General features: G+C 45.1%; 1 protein-coding gene across 1 annotated transcript; it reads right to left on the minus strand.

Annotated features, from left to right (window-relative positions):
- Positions 1–14517: 14517 nt before the first annotated feature.
- On the minus strand, positions 14518–17232 carry hcar1-3 (hydroxycarboxylic acid receptor 1-3). The gene is made up of 2 exons (XM_046358886.1): positions 17060–17232; positions 14518–16341 (listed from the first exon to the last, which is right to left on the minus strand). Exon 2 carries the CDS (start codon positions 16235–16237, stop codon positions 15230–15232), a length of 1008 nt encoding a protein of 335 aa, XP_046214842.1. The 5' UTR covers positions 16238–16341; positions 17060–17232; the 3' UTR covers positions 14518–15229.
- Positions 17233–17729: the final 497 nt, after the last annotated feature.

The raw sequence follows: 17729 nt of genomic DNA on the forward strand, positions 1-17729 counted from the left end.
CTTAAATGCAAGTAAAACTAAATGCATGCTCTTCAACCGTTCGCTGCCTGCACCGCTACAGCATCACTACTCTGGGCGGTTCTGACTTAGAATATGTGGACAACTACAAATACCTAGGTGTCTGGTTAGACTGTAAACTCTCCTTCCAGACTCACATTAAACATCTCAAATCCAAAATTAAATATAGAATCAGCTTCTTATTTCGCAACAAAGCATCTTTCACTCATGCTGCCAAACATACCCTCGTAAAACTGACCATCCTACCAATCCTCGACTTTGGCGATGTCATTTATAAACTATCCTCCAACACTTTACTCAACAAATTGGATGCAGTCTATCACAGTGCCATCCATTTTGTCACCAAAGCCCCATATACTACACACCACTGCAACCTGTATGCTCTCATTGGCTGGCACTCAATTCATACTCGTCGCCAAACCCACTGGCTCCAGGTCATCTACAAGTCTCTGCTAGGTAAAGCCCCACCTTTTCTCAGCTCACTGGTCACCATAGCAGTGGTCACCACACCTCTCCTTCCAGTTCTCTGCTGCTAATGACTGGAACTAACTGTAAAAATCTCTGAAACTGGAGACTCTTACCTCCCTCACTAGCTTTAAGCACCAGCTGTCAGAGCAGCTCACAGATCACTGCACCTGTACATAACTGTAAATAGCCCATCCAACCTACCTCATCCCCATACTGTATGTATTTTTTCAAATCTTTCTCCTTTGCACCCCAGTGTCTCTACTTGCACACTCATCTTCTGCACACCCTACCATTCCAGTGTTTAAATTGCTATATTGCAATTACTTCGCCACCATTGCCTATTTATTGCCTTAACTCTCTTATCCTACCTCATTTGCACATGATGTTTATAGATTGTTCTACTGTATTGTTGATTGTATGTTTGTTTATTCCATGTGTAACTATGTGTTGTTGTATGTGGCGAACTGCTTTGCTTTATCTTGGCCAGGTCGCAGTTGCAAATGAGAACTTGTTCTCAACTAGCCTACCTGGTTAAATAAAGGTGAAATAAAAAAAAGTAGGCATATCAGTTCCAGCTAAAGCGATTAAATATGTTTTGTTTCACTACCCCGTACAGTAGGTGGTGGCAGCAAACCGATAGATGTAGTCTGCCATAAGACCTTACAGAAGCAGAAGTTCCTGCTAAGACTTGAATTGGAATCTGTGCCTCATGCACAGCTATAGATCTCTGCGCTCAGGCAGCCTGCTCAAGAGCATCTGGCAACATTCCATATGAAAGTTGTATGGGATTATAATGATACCCAGCAGTTTCAATTTAGCTAGCTATCTAGCTAATGTTAATGGAAATCATATAAACTATCAATCAGATTGTTAACTAGCAAATATATTGTCCCCTCCTATCTAAAGCTGCTTGATAAAGCTAGCCAGTTGATGGTAAAGCTAGGATCAACGTCAGAGGCCAGATGGCGAACGCAACAGTGGCTGTCAATGCAATGGCTGGTCTGGAGTTGATCTGAAATGGACGATTATATTTTACATGATAAGCAAACTACTGTCATGCCTTTTGTATGTGACAAATAACATTTGATTTGATTTGAAAAGATTAGGGCCTAATTCATTTAATTCAATTGATTGATTTCCTCATTCAAACTGTAACTCAGTAAAATCTTTGAAATTGTTGCATGTTGCGTTTATATTTTTGTTCAGTATAGAACCCTTTTCACAGAAGGTCTTACCTGTATCCAAAAAGGGTTCTCCTACTGGGACAGCTGCAGAACCTATTTTGCAACCCTTTTTTTCTAAGAGTGTAGTGTTAGTAGATCCAAATGAAGTAGCACCGCTTCTAATAATATAAGATTGTAAAGCAAATCCAATTTTAACTTGCCTTTTTTTAAGTGCAAAAGCACTTCACTTGGTGAGCCATGTAAAGTTTCTCTCTTGCTCATTCTCTTTGTCGCTCACTCAAACTCAAACGTGTGGAGTTACATAGAAGAGGAAGATATTTACCAATTACACCCATTTCTAACACTGTTTTTTGCAGAAATGTGTAAGTAGATTTGTAGAATGGCGCCGGAGAGGATGGCAACTGTGTAATTTTGTTCATTTTTTTTGCATTCTCTCTAACTTGTTTTTTAAAACTTATTTTGTACATAATGTCGCTGCTACTGTCTCTTATGACTGAAAATAACTTCTGGACATCAGAACAGAGATTACTCACCACGAACTGGAAGAAGTTTTTTCCTTTAACGAGTCCCAACGAGAAGGACATACTGCTTTCCCTGGAACAGGCCCAAATCCCTGTAATTTGCATTAAGAGAAGATGGAGAAAAAGGGGGGCGGAGTTCGGGCTGCCTTTGAGAATTCGTAGGCGATCAAGAAAAACAAAACACTGCCATCCGTTCTATTGGCCAACGTGCAATCATTGGGAAATAAAATCGATGACCTACGAGTACCAGCATGTTAAATGTGCAACCAGAGGGAAAACAAATCTAGACCACCTTTACTCCACACACAGAGATGCATACAAATCTCTCCCTCGCACTCCATTGGGCAAATCTGACCATAATTCTATCCTCCTGATTCCTGCTTACAAGCAAAAATTTAAGCAGGAAGCACCAGTGACTCGGTCAATAGAAAACTGGTCAGATGAAGCAGATGCTAAGCTTTAGGACTATTTTGCTAGCACAGACTGGAAAATGTTCCAGGATTCTTCCGATGACATTGAGGAGTCACTGTGTACACTACATCAGCCACTGGCTTCATCAGTAAATGCATCGATGACGTCATCCCCACAGTGACTGCACGTACATACCCAAACCAGAAACCATGGATTACAGGCAACATTCGCTGTCGCTTCAAGGAGCAGGACTCTAACCCAGATGCTTGTAAGAAATTCCACTATGCCCTCCGACGAACCATCAAACAGGCAAAGCTTCAATACAGGACTAAGATCGAATCATACTATACAGGCTCAGACGTTCGTCGGATGTGGCATGGCTTGCAAACTATTACAGATAACAAAGGGAAGCACAGCTGAGAGCTTCCCAGCGACACAAGCCCACTACACAAGCTAAATTACTTCTATCCTCGCATTGAGGCAAGAAACACTGAAACATGCATGAGAGCATCAGCTGTTCCGGACAGCTGTGCGATCACGCCTCCACAGCCGATGTGAGTAAGACCTTTAAACAGGTCAACATTCACAAGGCTGCAGGGCCAGACGAATTACCAGGACGTGTATTCCGAGCATGCACTGACCAACTGGCAAGTGTCTTCAATGACATTTTCAACCTCTCCCTGTCTGAGTCTGTAATACCAACATGTTTCAAGCAGACCACCATAGTCCCTGTGCCCAAGAACAATAAGGTAACCTGCCTAAATGACTACCGACCCGTAGCACACACGTCTGTAGCCATGAAGTGCTATGAAAGGCTGGTCATGACTCACATCGACACCATCATCCCAGAAACCCTAGATGCACTCACGTCTGTAGCCATGAAGTGCTATGAAAGGCTGGTCATGGTTCACATAAACACCATTATCCCAGAAACCCTAGAGCCACTCCAATTTGCATAGCGCCCTAACAGATCCACAGATGATGCAATCTTTATTGTACTCCACATTGCCCTTTCCCACCTGGACAAAAGGAACACCTATGTGAGAATGCTATTCATTGACTACAGCTCATCTTTCAACACCGTAGTGCCCTCAAAGCTCATCACTAACCTAAGGACCCTGGGACTAAACATCTCCCTCTGCAATTGGATCCTGGACTTCCTGATGGGCCGCCCCCAGGAGGTAGGTGTAGGTAACAACACATCCTCAAAACAGGGGCCCTTCAGGGGTGCATGCTCAGTCCTCTCCTGTACTCCCTTTTCACTCTTGACTGCATGGCCAGGCACAACTCCAACACCATCATTAAGTTTGCTGATGACACAACAGTGGTAGTCACAACGACGAGACAGCCTATAGGGAGGAGCTCAGAGACCTGGCAGTGTGGTGCCAGGACAACAACCTCTCCCTCAACATGATCAAGACAAAGGAGATGATTGTGGACTACAGGAAAAGGAGGACCGAGCATGCCCCCATTCTCATCGACGGTGCTGTAGCAGGTTGAGAGCTTCAAGTTCCTTGGTGTCCACATCACCAACAAACTATCATGGTCCAAGCACATCAAGATAGTCGTGAAGAGGGCATGACAAAACCTATTCCCCCTCAGAATACTGAAAAGATTTGTCATGGGTCCTCAGATCCACAAAAGGTTCTACAGGTGAACCATCGAGAGCATGGTTGCATCACTGCCTGATATGACAACTGCTCGGCCTCCGACCGCAAGGCGTTACAGAGGGTAGTGTGTACGGGCCAAGCTTCCTGCCATCCATGACCTCTATATCAGCATTGTCAAAGATTCCAACCACCTTAGTCATAGACTGTTCTCTCTGCTACCGCACTGCAAGCGGTACCGGAGTGCCAAGTCTAGGTCGAAGAGGCTTCTAAACAGCCTCTATCCCCAAGCCATAAGACTCCTGAACATCTAATCAAATAGCTACTATTTGCATTGACCCCCCTTTTTGTACGCTGCTGCTACTCTCTGTTATTACCTATGCATAGTCACTTTAATAACTCTACCTACATATACACTTCCATTCAAAGGTTTGAGGTCACTTAGAAATGTCCTTGTTTTTGAAAGAAAAGCAAAAACAATTGTCCATTAAAATGACATCAAATTGATCAGAAATACAGTGTAGACATTGTTAATGTTGTAAATCACTATTGTAGCTGGAAACAGCTGATTTTTAATGGAATAATTATATAGGCGTACAGAGGCTCATTATCAGCAACCATCACTCCTGTGTTACAATGGCACGTTGTGTTAGCTAATCCAAGTTTATAATTTTAAAAGGCTAATTGATCATTAGAAAACCCTTTTGCTGTTAACACAGCTGAATACGGTTGAGCTGATTAAAGAAGCAATAAAAATGGCCTTTAGACTAGTTGAGTATCTGGAGCATCAGCATTTGTGGGTTCGATTACAGGCACAAACTGGCCTGTAAAAAGCACTTTTTTTTAATGAAACTCGTCAGTCTATTCTTGTTCTAGAAATTAAGGCAATTCCATGCAATAAATTGAGATTTGGCTATTTCTTTGAAACTCTGCAAGGTCTACCTGTTGTCTTCGGTGCATGTGACAAATAAAATTGGATTTGATTTTGATGTAATGATAGACCCAAAAATTTTGAACAAAATAATATTTTACCTCTTTTTTTGCCTAATACAGTTGAAGTCGTAAATGTACATACACTTAGGTCATTAAAACACGTTTTTTAACCACTCCTCAAATTTCATGTTAACCAACTAGAGTTTTGGCAAGTCGGTTAGGACATCTACTTTGTGCATGACACAAGTAATTTGTTTGACACCAACAATTGTTTACAGACAGATTATTTCACTTATAATTCACTGTATCACAATTCCAGTGGGTCAGACACTGTTGACTGTGCGTTTAAACAGTTTGTGAAATTCCAGAAAATGATGTCATGGCTTTAGATGCTTCTGATAGGCTAATTGACATCATTTGAGTCAATTGGAGGTGTACATGTGGATGTATTTTAAGGCCTACCTTCAAGCTCAGTGCCTGACATCATGGGAAAAACAAAGGAAATCAGCCAAGACCTCAGAAAAACAATTGTAGAGCTCCACAAGTCTGGTTCATCCTTGGGAGCAATTTCCAAATGCCTGAAGGTACCACGTTCATCTGTACAAACAATAGTATGCAAGTATAAACAACACGGGACCACGCAGCCGTCATGCCACTCAGGAAGGAGACACGTTCTGTCTCCTAGAGATGAACGTACTTTGGTTCGAAAAGTGCAAATATATCCCAGAACAACAACAAAGGACCTTGTGAAGATGATGGAGGAAACAGGTACAAAAGTATCTATATCTACTGTAAAACGAGTCCTTTATCGACATAACCTGAAAGGGCGCTCAGCAAGGAAGAAGCCATTGCTCCAAAACCGCCATAAAAAAGCCAGACTACGGTTTGCAACTGCACTTGGGGACAGAGATCGTACTGTTTGGAGAAATGTCCCCTGGTCTGATGAAACAAAAATAGAACTGTTTTGCCATAACTGACCATCGTTGTGTTTGGAGGAAAAAAGGGGAGGCTTGCAAGCCGAAGAACACCATCCCAACCGTGAAACACAGGGGTGGCAGCATCATGTTGTGAGGGTGCTTTGCTGCAGGAGGGACTGGTGCACTTCACAAAATAGATGGCATCACGTGGGAGGAAAATGATGTGGATATATTGAAGCAACATCTCAAGACATCAGTCAGGAAGTTAAAGCTTGGTCACAAATGGGTCTTCCAAATGGACAATGACCCCAAGCATACTTCCAAAATTGTGGCAAAATGGCAAAAGGACAATAAAGTCAAGGTATTGGAATGGCCATCACAAAGCCCTGACCTCAATCCTATAGAAAATGTTTGGGCAGAACAAAAAAGCGTGTGTGAGCAAGAAGTGTTTTCAATTATTTTTATTTAACCTTTAACTAGGCAAATCAGTTAAGAACAAATTATTTTTTACAATGACGCCTACCCCGCCCAAATCTGGACGATGCTGGGGCAATTGTGCGCCACCCTACAGGACTCCTAATCACGGTGTGATGCAGCCTGGATTCAAACCAGCGACTGCAGTGTGTTCCACCACTGCGCAAGTCAGGAGCCCAAAGTGTATTTTATGTTGACTTTGACATTTTGTCGCTTTGGAGTGCCTTATTTGCTATTCATATATATATTTCAGTAGGGATTATAAACCCAGCAAAAAAAGAAATGTCCCTTTTTCACTACCCTGTCTTTCAAAGATAATTAGAAAAAATCCAAATAACTTCACAGATCTTCATTATAATGGGTGCAAACACTGTTTCCCATGCTTGTTCAATGAACCACAAACAATTAATGAACATGCACCTGTGGAATGGTCGTTAAGACACTAACAGCTTACAGACGGTAGGCAATTAAGGTCACAGTTATGAAAACTTAGGACACTAAAGAGGCCTTTCTACTGACTCTGAAGAACACAGAATGAAAGATGCCCAGGGTGCCTGCTCAGCTGTGTGAACGTGCCTTAGGCATGCTGCAAAGAGAATGAGGACTGCAGATGTGGCCAGGGCAATAAATTGCAATGTCCGTACTGTAAGACGCCTAAGACAGCGCTACAGGGAGACAGGACAGACAGCTGATCATCCTTGCAGTGGCAGACCACGTGTAACTACACCTGCACAGGATCAGTACATTCGAACATCACATCTGCGGGACAGGTGTTATGCAGGTGAATGAGGACCCAAAAGCGACTTGGCGAAAACAGAGTCTTTAATCCAGTTTAAGGAAATAGCAATACTCCTAGACAAATCGGAGCGGTAAATAAAGCATAAAAACAATTTCACTCGTAATCACGAGAACTGACTGGAGACTCGATAATAAACTGCAGGTTGCCTCGGGAAGGCACTTGACCGTAGCAGACTCAGACACCTGCTCACCACGCAGCATCTGAGGGAAACACGACACGACAGGGCGATACAAAGACACAGCACGGTGAACAATATACAAGGATCCGACAGGGCAGAAACGGAAAACAAGGGGAGAAATAGGGACTCTAATCAGGGGAAAAGATAGGGAACAGGTGTGGGAAGACTAAATGATTGATTAGGGGAATAGGAACAGCTGGGAGCAGGAACGGAATGATAGAGAGAAGAGAGAGAGGAAGGGAGAGAGAAAAAGGGGAACGAACCTAAAAAGACCAGCAGGGGGAAAACGAACAGAAGGAAAAGCAAAATGACAAGACAATATAAGACAAAACATGACAGTACCCCCCCACTCACCGAACGCCTCCTGGCGCACTCGAGGAGGAATCCTGGCGGCCACGGAGGAAATCATCAATCAGTGAACGGTCCAGCACGTCCCGAGACGGAACCCAACTCCTCTCCTCAGGACCGTAACCCTCCCAATCCACTAAGTATTGGTGACCCCGTCCCCGAGAACGCATGTCCATGATCCTACGTACCTTGTAAATAGGTGCGCTCTCGACAAGGACGGGGGGGGGGGAGGGAAGATGAACGGGGGTGCGAAGAAAGGGCTTGACACAGGAGACATGGAAGACAGGATGGACGCGACGAAGATGTCGCGGAAGAAGCAGTCGCACAGCGACAGGATTGACGACCTGGGAGACACGGAACGGACCAATGAACCGCGGAGTCAACTTACGAGAAGCTGTCGTAAGAGGAAGGTTGCGAGTGGAAAGCCACACTCTCTGGCCGCAACAATACCTTGGACTCTTAATCCTACGTTTATTGGCGGCTCTCACAGTCTGTGCCCTGTAACGGCAAAGTGCAGACCTCACCCTCCTCCAGGTGTGCTCACAACGTTGGACAAACGCTTGAGCGGAGGGAACGCTGGACTCGGCAAGCTGGGATGAGAACAGAGGAGGCTGGTAACCCAGACTACTCTGAAACGGAGATAACCCGGTAGCAGACGAAGGAAGCGAGTTGTGAGCGTATTCTGCCCAGGGAGCTGTTCTGCCCAAGACGCAGGGTTTCTGAAAGAAAGGCTGCGTAGTATGCGACCAATCGTCTGATTGGCCCTCTCTGCTTGACCGTTAGACTGGGGATGAAACCCGGAAGAGAGACTGACGGACGCACCAATCAAACGACAGAACTCCCTCCAAAACTGTGACGTGAATTGCGGACCTCTGTCTGAAACGGCGTCTAACGGGAGGCCATGAATTCTGAACACATTCTCGATGATGATTTGTGCCGTCTCCTTAGCGGAAGGAAGTTTAGCGAGAGGAATGAAATGTGCCGCCTTAGAGAACCTATCGACAACCGTAAGAATCACAGTCTTCCCTGCAGACAAAGGCAGACCGGTAATGAAGTCTAGGGCGTTGTGAGACCATGGTCGAGAAGGAATGGGGAGCGGTCTGAGACGACCGGCAGGAGGAGAGTTACCTGACTTAGTCTGTGCGCAGTCCGAACAAGCAGCCACGAAACGGCGCGTGTCACGCTCCTGAGTCGGCCACCAAAAGCGCTGGCGAATAGAAGCAAGAGTGCCTCGAACACCGGGATGACCAGCTAACTTGGCAGAGTGAGCCCACTGAAGAACAGCCAGACGCGTGGAAACAGGAACGAAAAGAAGGTTACTAGGACAAGCGCGCGGCGACGCAGTGTGCGTGAGTGCTTGCTTAACCTGTCTTTCAATTCCCCAGACTGTCAACCCGACAACACGCCCATAAGGAAGAATCCCCTCGGGATCAGTAGAAGCCACAGAAGAACTAAAAAGACAGGATAAGGCATCAGGCTTGGTGTTCTTGCTACCCGAACGGTAAGAAATCACAAACTCGAAACGAGCGAAAAATAACGCCCAACGAGCTTGACGAGCATTAAGTCGTTTGGCAGAACGGATGTACTCAAGGTTCTTATGGTCTGTCCAAACGACAAAGGAACGGTCGCCCCCTCCAACCACTGTCGCCATTCGCCTAGGGCTAAGCGGATGGCGAGCAGTTCGCGGTTACCCACATCATAGTTGCGTTCAGATGGCGACAGGCGATGAGAAAAATAAGCGCAAGGATGAACCTTATCGTCAGACTGGAAGCGCTGGGATAGAATGGCTCCCACGCCTACCTCTGAAGCGTCAACCTCGACAATGAATTGTCTAGTGACGTCAGGAGTAACGAGGATAGGAGCGGACGTAAAACGTTCTTTTAGGAGATCAAAAGCTCCCTGGGCGGAACCGGACCACTTAAAACACGTCTTGACAGAAGTAAGAGCTGTGAGAGGGGCAGCAACTTGACCGAAATTACGAATGAAACGCCGATAGAAATTAGCGAAACCTAGAAAGCGCTGCAACTCGACACGTGACCTTGGAACGGGCCACTCACTGACAGCTTGGACCTTAGCAGAATCCATCTGAATGCCTTCAGCGGAAATAACGGAACCGAGAAAAGTAATGGAGGAGACATGAAAAGAGCACTTCTCAGCCTTCACGTAGAGACAATTCTCTAAAAGGCGCTGGAGAACACGTCGAACGTGCTGAACATGAATCTCGAGTGACGGTGAAAAAATCAGGATATCGTCAAGGTAGACAAAAACAAAGATGTTCAGCATGTCTCTCAGAACATCATTAACTAATGCCTGAAAAACAGCTGGCGCATTGGCGAGACCAAACGGCAGAACCCGGTACTCAAAATGCCCTAACGGAGTGTTAAATGCCGTTTTCCACTCGTCCCCCTCTCTGATGCGCACGAGATGGTAAGCGTTACGAAGGTCCAACTTAGTAAAGCACCTGGCTCCCTGCAGAATCTCGAAGGCTGATGACATAAGGGGAAGCGGATAACGATTCTTAACCGTTATGTCATTCAGCCCTCGATAATCACGCAGGGGCGCAGAGTACCGTCCTTTTTCTTAACAAAAAAAAACCCCGCCCCGGCCGGAGAGGAAGAAGGCACTATGGTACCGGCGTCAAGAGACACAGACAAATAATCCTCGAGAGCCTTACGTTCGGGAGCCGACAGAGAGTATAGTCTACCCCGAGGAGGAGTGGTCCCCGGAAGGAGATCAATACTACAATCATACGACCGGTGAGGAGGAAGGGAGTTGGCTCGGGACCGACTGAAGACCGTGCGCAGATCATGATATTCCTCCGGCACTCCTGTCAAATCGCCAGGTTCCTCCTGAGAAGTGGGGACAGAAGAAATGGGAGGGATGGCAGACATTAAACACTTCACATGACAAGAAACGTTCCAGGATAGGATAGAATTACTAGACCAATTAATAGAAGGATTATGACATACTAGCCAGGAATGACCCAAAACAACAGGTGTAAAAGGTGAATGAAAAATCAAAAAAGAAATAGTCTCACTGTGGTTACCAGATACTGTGAGGGTTAAAGGTAGTGTCTCAAATCTGATACTGGGAAGATGACTACCATCTAAGGCGAACATGGGCGTAGGCTTGTCTAACTGTCTGAAAGGAATGTCATGTTTCCGAGCCCATGCTTCGTCCATGAAACAACCCTCAGCCCCAGAGTCTATCAAGGCACTGCATGTAGCACCCGAACCGGTCCAGCGTAGATGGACCGACATAGTAGTACAGGATCTAGATGGAGAGACCTGAGTAGTAGCGCTCACCAGTAGCCCTCCGCTTACTGATGAGCTCTGGCTTTTACTGGACATGAATTGACAAAATGTCCATCAAATCCGCAATAGAGGCACAGGCGGTTGGTGATCCTCCGTTCCCTCTCCTTAGTCGAGATGCGAATACCTCCCAGCTGCATGGGCTCAGTCTCTGAGCCAGAGGAGGGAGATGGTTGCGATGCGGAGCAGGGAAACACCGTTGACGCGAGCTCTCTTCCACGAGCTTGGTGACGAAGATCTACCCGTCGTTCTATGCGGATGGCGAGAGCAATCAAAGAGTCCACACTGGAAGGAACCTCCCGGGAGAGAATCTCATCTTTGACCACTGCGTGGAGTCCCTCCAGAAAACGAGCGAGCAGCGCCGGCTCGTTCCAGTCACTAGAGGCAGCAAGAGTGCGAAACTCTATAGAGTAATCCGTTATGGATCGATCACCTTGGCATAGGGAAGCCAGGGCCCTAGAAGCCTCCCTACCAAAAACTGAACGGTCAAAAACCCGAATCATCTCCTCTTTAAAGTTCTGGTAATTGTTTGAACAATCAGCCCTTGCCTCCCAGATAGCTGTGCCCCACTCTCGAGCCCGGCCAGTAAGGAGTGAAATGACGTAAGCAACCCGAGCTCTCTCTCTAGAGTATGTGTTGGGTTGGAGAGAGAACACAATATCACACTGGGTGAGAAAGGAGCGGCACTCCTTGGGCTGCCCGGAGTAGCAAGGTGGGTTATTAACCCTAGGTTCCGGAGGCTCGGCAGACCAGGAAGTAACAGGTGGCACGAGACGAAGACTCTGGAACTGTCCAGAGAGATCGGAAACCTGAGCGGCCAGGTTCTCCATGGCATGACGAGCAGCAGACAATTCCTGCTCGTGTCTGCCGAGCATGGCTCCTTGGATCTCGACGGCAGTGTTACGAGCGTCTGTAGTCGCTGGGTCCATTCTTTGGTCGGATCCTTCTGTTATGCAGGTGAATGAGGACCCAAAAGCGACTTGGCGAAAACAGAGTCTTTAATCCAGTTTAAGGAAATAGCAATACTCCTAGACAAATCGGAGCGGTAAATAAAGCATAAAAACAATTTCACTCGTAATCACGAGAACTGACTGGAGACTCGATAATAAACTGCAGGTTGCCTCGGGAAGGCACTTGACCGTAGCAGACTCAGACACCTGCTCACCACGCAGCATCTGAGGGAAACACGACACGACAGGGCGATACAAAGACACAGCACGGTGAACAATATACAAGGATCCGACAGGGCAGAAACGGAAAACAAGGGGAGAAATAGGGACTCTAATCAGGGGAAAAGATAGGGAACAGGTGTGGGAAGACTAAATGATTGATTAGGGGAATAGGAACAGCTGGGAGCAGGAACGGAACGATAGAGAGAAGAGAGAGAGGAAGGGAGAGAGAAAAAGGGGAACGAACCTAAAAAGACCAGCAGGGGGAAAACGAACAGAAGGAAAAGCAAAATGACAAGACAATATAAGACAAAACATGACAACAGGTACAGGTTGGCAACAACAACTGCCCGAGTTACACCAGGAACGCACAATCCTTCCATCAGTGCTCAGACTGGACGGAGGGCTTGTAGGCCTGCTGTAAGGCAGGTCCTCACCAGACATCACAGGCAACAACTTCGCCTATGGGCACAAACCCACCGTTGGTGGACCAGACAGGACTGGCAAAAAGTGCTCTTCACTGATGAGTCGCGGTTTTGTCTCACCAGGTGTGATGGTCGGATTCGCGTTTATCGTCAAAGGAATGAGTGTTACACCGATGCCTGTACTCTGGAGCGGGATCGATTTGGAGGTGGAGGGTCCGTCATGGTCTGGGGCGGTGTGTCTCGGCATCATTGGACTGAGCTTGTTGCCATTGCAGGCAATCTCAATGCTGTGCGTTACAGAGAAGACATCCTCCTCCCTCATGTGGTACCCTTCCTGTAGGTTCATCCTGACATGACCCTCCAGCATGACAATGCCACCAGCCATACTGCTCGTTCTGTGCGTGATTTCCTGCAAGACAGGAATGTCAGTGTTGTGCTATGGTCAGCGAAAAGCCCGGATCTCAATCCCATTGAGCACGTCTGGGACCTGTTCGATCGGAGGGTAAGGGCTAGTGCAATTCCTACCAGAAATGTCCGGGAACTTGCAGGTGCCTTGGTGGAAGAGTAGGGCAACATCTCACAGCAAGAACTGAAAAATCTGGTGAGTCCATGAGGAGGAGATGCACTGCAGTACTTAATGCAGCTGGTGGCCACACCAGATACTGACTGTTGCTTTTGATTTTTATCCCCCCCCCTCCCCCCTTTTGCTCAGGGACACATTATTATTATGACATGTCTTTGGAAATTGTTCAGTGTATGTCTCAGTTGTTAAATATTATGTTCATACAAATATTTATATGTTAAGTTTGCTGAAAATAAACGCAGTTGACAGTGAGAGGACATTTCTTTTTTTGCTGAGTTTATATACATAAATATATAGCAATCAAAGAAAATATTTCAAAAATGTCTCAAATGAATACTAAACAACCATTCAAACTGCGTTAGCTCGGATTTACAATATAAAATATAAATATAAAGACTGGTATTTCACTTACCAGTCTAAAGTAGCTTCCACCCCTTTAGCTGTTGTCTAAACTATATAGTCCGTGACACTTTCCCGGTAGATTTCTGTTAGAATATCATCCAAAATCTGTATACCTGAACTTTGATTTAGCTTTTCCAGAATTAGTAGCCATTTATTTTCAAAACGGGTTTCACACAACAGGTTCCCACCTACTCATGTAAAGCACAGGTCATTGGCTATCTAGCTTGCTTGGTTTCAAAACAATCCTTTGGACAAAGATACAGTCAATCAAGTGAACACCGCCCATGTCATCGGCGCGCAATGACGCGTCATATCTTCCTGGCTAAAATAAACTTTCCAGTGGATATACTGAATGCAGAATGATAGCAAAGGATATACTGAATGCAGAATGATAGCAACGGCTGGTTACTTTTTAGAGTGTCTGAGGAATAAATACAACATTTGTGCATACTAAATGGACGTTTTTAGGATATGAAAAAGGATTTTTATCAAACCACACTACATTTTTATCTCTGGGACCCTTTGGATGACAAATCAGAGCAAGATTTCAGAATGTAATGAAATGATTTACCTTCAGATGTGAATGTATCAAACCTGTGTTTTGTTGTGCACTCAAACAATAGCATGTTATTTTTGCAATGTACTAGCTACTGTAAATTGGACAATGCAATTACATTAACCAGAATTGAAGCATTATGCCCATATAAGACACTTCTATGTACCAAATTGTTTTTGTTTAAAACAATATTTTAGTCACATTATGCATATTGAGCATCAACTGTGCAGTTGACGGGACACCGATCCATAGCAACATTATTATACATCTGAACTTATTTAGGCTTGCCACAACAAAGGGGTTGAATACTTATTGACTCAAGACATATCAGCTTTGCGTTTTTTATTCATTTGTAAAAATATATATATATATTTTTTAAATCCCAGTGACATAAAAAATGTAAATTGCTTTAACATCAAATGTGGAAAAAGTCAAGTGGTGGGAATACTTTCTGAAGGCATTGTATAGCATAATAATAAGCAACTAATTCTAAAACACTGATAAATATTAAAATGTAATCAATTACAAATTGCATGACCCTCCCCTGGACTTGATTTAGAAAATACTAAATCCTCCTCGACTGAAATAGAAAGCTTGTCCCTCCCCCATTCTCCTCATGGTCCCCGTTCTGTACATTTTGAAACATCCCTCAACACTGCATCTAGTAAAAATGGTGTATTTGATAGACATGACTAAACCAAGACAAAAACATGTCACTCTACATCATTCGGTTCTAAAAAATATCCATTCAGTAGAATGAAGGCTTTCTTTTTCCTGTCTTTGTTTCACATACATATACACGCATACACACATACTCAGTCCTTTCAAGTATGTATCCCACATAGCTACAGAATCGGATCGGATCCTCCAGCTGACAAGGTAAAAATCTGCTGTTCTGCCCCTGAACAAGGGCAGGCCTCGCTCTTCACCCATCGCTGGTCATGCTTCCCCGTCGACTCAGCCTCATCTCCACCAGGCCCAGCTTATTGATGGAGCTCTTGAGGGAGTTTCGGAACATGGAACTGGAAAAACAGTAGATGACTGGGTCCAGAGCACTGTTAAGATAGGTAAATCCAATGGACATGCTGAAGAGCTGTGCAGCCAATTTGTAAGAGTCACAGTCCCTGGGTCTGAACTTCTTGATATAGACCGTACTCAGGCCTGTGGCGATTCCGGGAAAGAAACACAGCACAAACACAGCCACGATCAGCCCAACCACCCGGATGGCCCGCTGAACCTTCTGCTCCTTGTCCAGTTGCCGTTGGCGTAAGATGCAGGCAATCCTGGCTGAGCAGAAGAGCAAGAGCAGCAAGGGCAGGAAGAACTCTCCGACGAACACTATGTTGTGAATCTTGATTGCCAGGGGAGTCACAGTGTAGGAGTTGAAGCTGCGACACAGGGACATGTTGCCAGTCTGCCTGAGGAGGTTGGTGGTCAGCAGGGGGAGCCGCAGGGAGATCACCACTGCCCAGATGCCCCCCGCCACCCATCCTGCCTGGGTAGATGTCATGTGGTTGACACGGTGGTGTGGGTGGACCACCTTGAAGTAGCGGTCGAAGGCCACGGTAGTCATGAAGGCGATGCTGGCCGAGCGGTTGACAGCGAGCATGAAGAGGTTCATCCGGCACCAGGCTTCGCCAAACACCCAGTGTTCCCCACGGAACAGGTTGTCAATGCGGAAGGGCAGGCAGATGAGCAGTAGGAAGTCAGCCAGGACCAGGTTAAAGAGGAGCAGGGTGTTGGCCCTCCAAGTCTTCAGACGGCAAGTGAAGATCCACAGGGCCATTACGTTGCCTGGCAAGCCCACTAGGAGCTCTATAATCAGGACAGGAGGCAGTATGTCGGCCACCAGATTCTGAGTGGCCAGGCAGTGGAAGGGCTGGTCCAGTCTTCCGGTAGAGTTACTGTGCACTACTGTTGCTTCATCAACCATCGTTAGATTGAGTATGTTTTTGCTTCCAGGAAACCTCAGATGTTGGTGTTTTTCACACAATCTGCCTCTTCTTCTTCCTCTTTTCAGAGCATCTCAGAGGATATCTGCACAAACAAGGCAAATGTGAGAAAATAACATCAAATTTGCCAGGGTAATTTATTCAAGACAGACGAAGAGCTGTTTTCTACAAATAGTCTGTTCATATGCCTACCTCTTTGTAAATAAAAAGGAAGCTTATTGGAGGTTCGTCTATTACAGGGCTTGGGAAAGAGCTCAGCAAAACCGCTTTCAGTCAAGCTGTGTGTTCCTTCGTCCTCATTGCTTGGTTTTTGCTCTGACATGCACTGTCAACAGTGAGACCTTATATAGACAGGCGTGTGCCTTTCTAAATTATGTCCAATCAATTTACCACAGGTGGACTACAATCAAGTTGCAAAAATAAAATGAAACTGGATGCACCCAAGGTCAATTTCAAGTCTCATAGCAGTACTTATGAATACTTCTGTAAAATTTGGGAATAAACTGTAATAAAACAATATATTTTCTATGCTCAAAATTGACTCCTCCCTCAGTGCATGTTCAATGAAAATGCTTGCCACCATAATTTGCAAATAAATTCATAAAAAATCCTACAATGTGATTTTCTGGATTTTATTTTAAATTTTGTCTGTCATAGTTGAAGTGTACCTATGCTGAAAATTTACAGGCCTCTCATATTTTTAAGTGGGAGAACTTGCACAATTGGTGGCTGACTAAATACTTTTTTGCCCCACTGTGTATATATATATATATAAGATAACTTTTCGCATATTCACTACTCACCGGTTGAGCGTTTGGGGTCAATGACTGCATTTGGGGTTGAAGAGCAGTTTAGAATCCTGTAGGTGACTTTGAATGTCCTCAACAGATCTCCTCTCTTGTGTGTTTCCACTGTTCAGGATTTTCTGTTGTTTTCTCCGAGAGGCGTCTTGACATACACTTTAAGACTGACTTCCTCCGAGGGCTGGCCAGAGCCAACATGACATCACAAGTGTGATCTCTGAGCTAATTCGGGGAGTTTGCAATCACAACCAAACCCTCATTTGAGTGTCATCTGGTTCCGCCATGTCTGCATATACAGTGCCTTCAGAAAGTATTCACACCCCTTGACTTATTCCACATTTTGTTGTTTTACAGTCTGAATTCAAAATGGATTCAATCAATTTGTTTTCTCACCCATCTACACACAATACCCCATAATGGAAAAGGGAAAACAGCTTTGTCAAAATGTTTGCTAATTTATTAAAATTAAACATAAATACCTTATTTACATCATTATTAACACCCCCTTTGCTATGCCACTCCAAATTGAGCTCAGGTGCATCCATTTCCTTTGATCATCCTTGAGATGTCACTCCAACTTGAATGGAGTACACCTGTGGCCAACTAAATTGTTTGGACATGATTTAAAAAGAAACACACCTGTCTATATAAGTCCCACAGTTGACATCAC

The sequence above is a fragment of the Oncorhynchus gorbuscha genome, linkage group LG08 (genome assembly GCF_021184085.1).
Source record: "Oncorhynchus gorbuscha isolate QuinsamMale2020 ecotype Even-year linkage group LG08, OgorEven_v1.0, whole genome shotgun sequence".
NCBI classification, from domain to species: domain Eukaryota; kingdom Metazoa; phylum Chordata; class Actinopteri; order Salmoniformes; family Salmonidae; genus Oncorhynchus; species Oncorhynchus gorbuscha.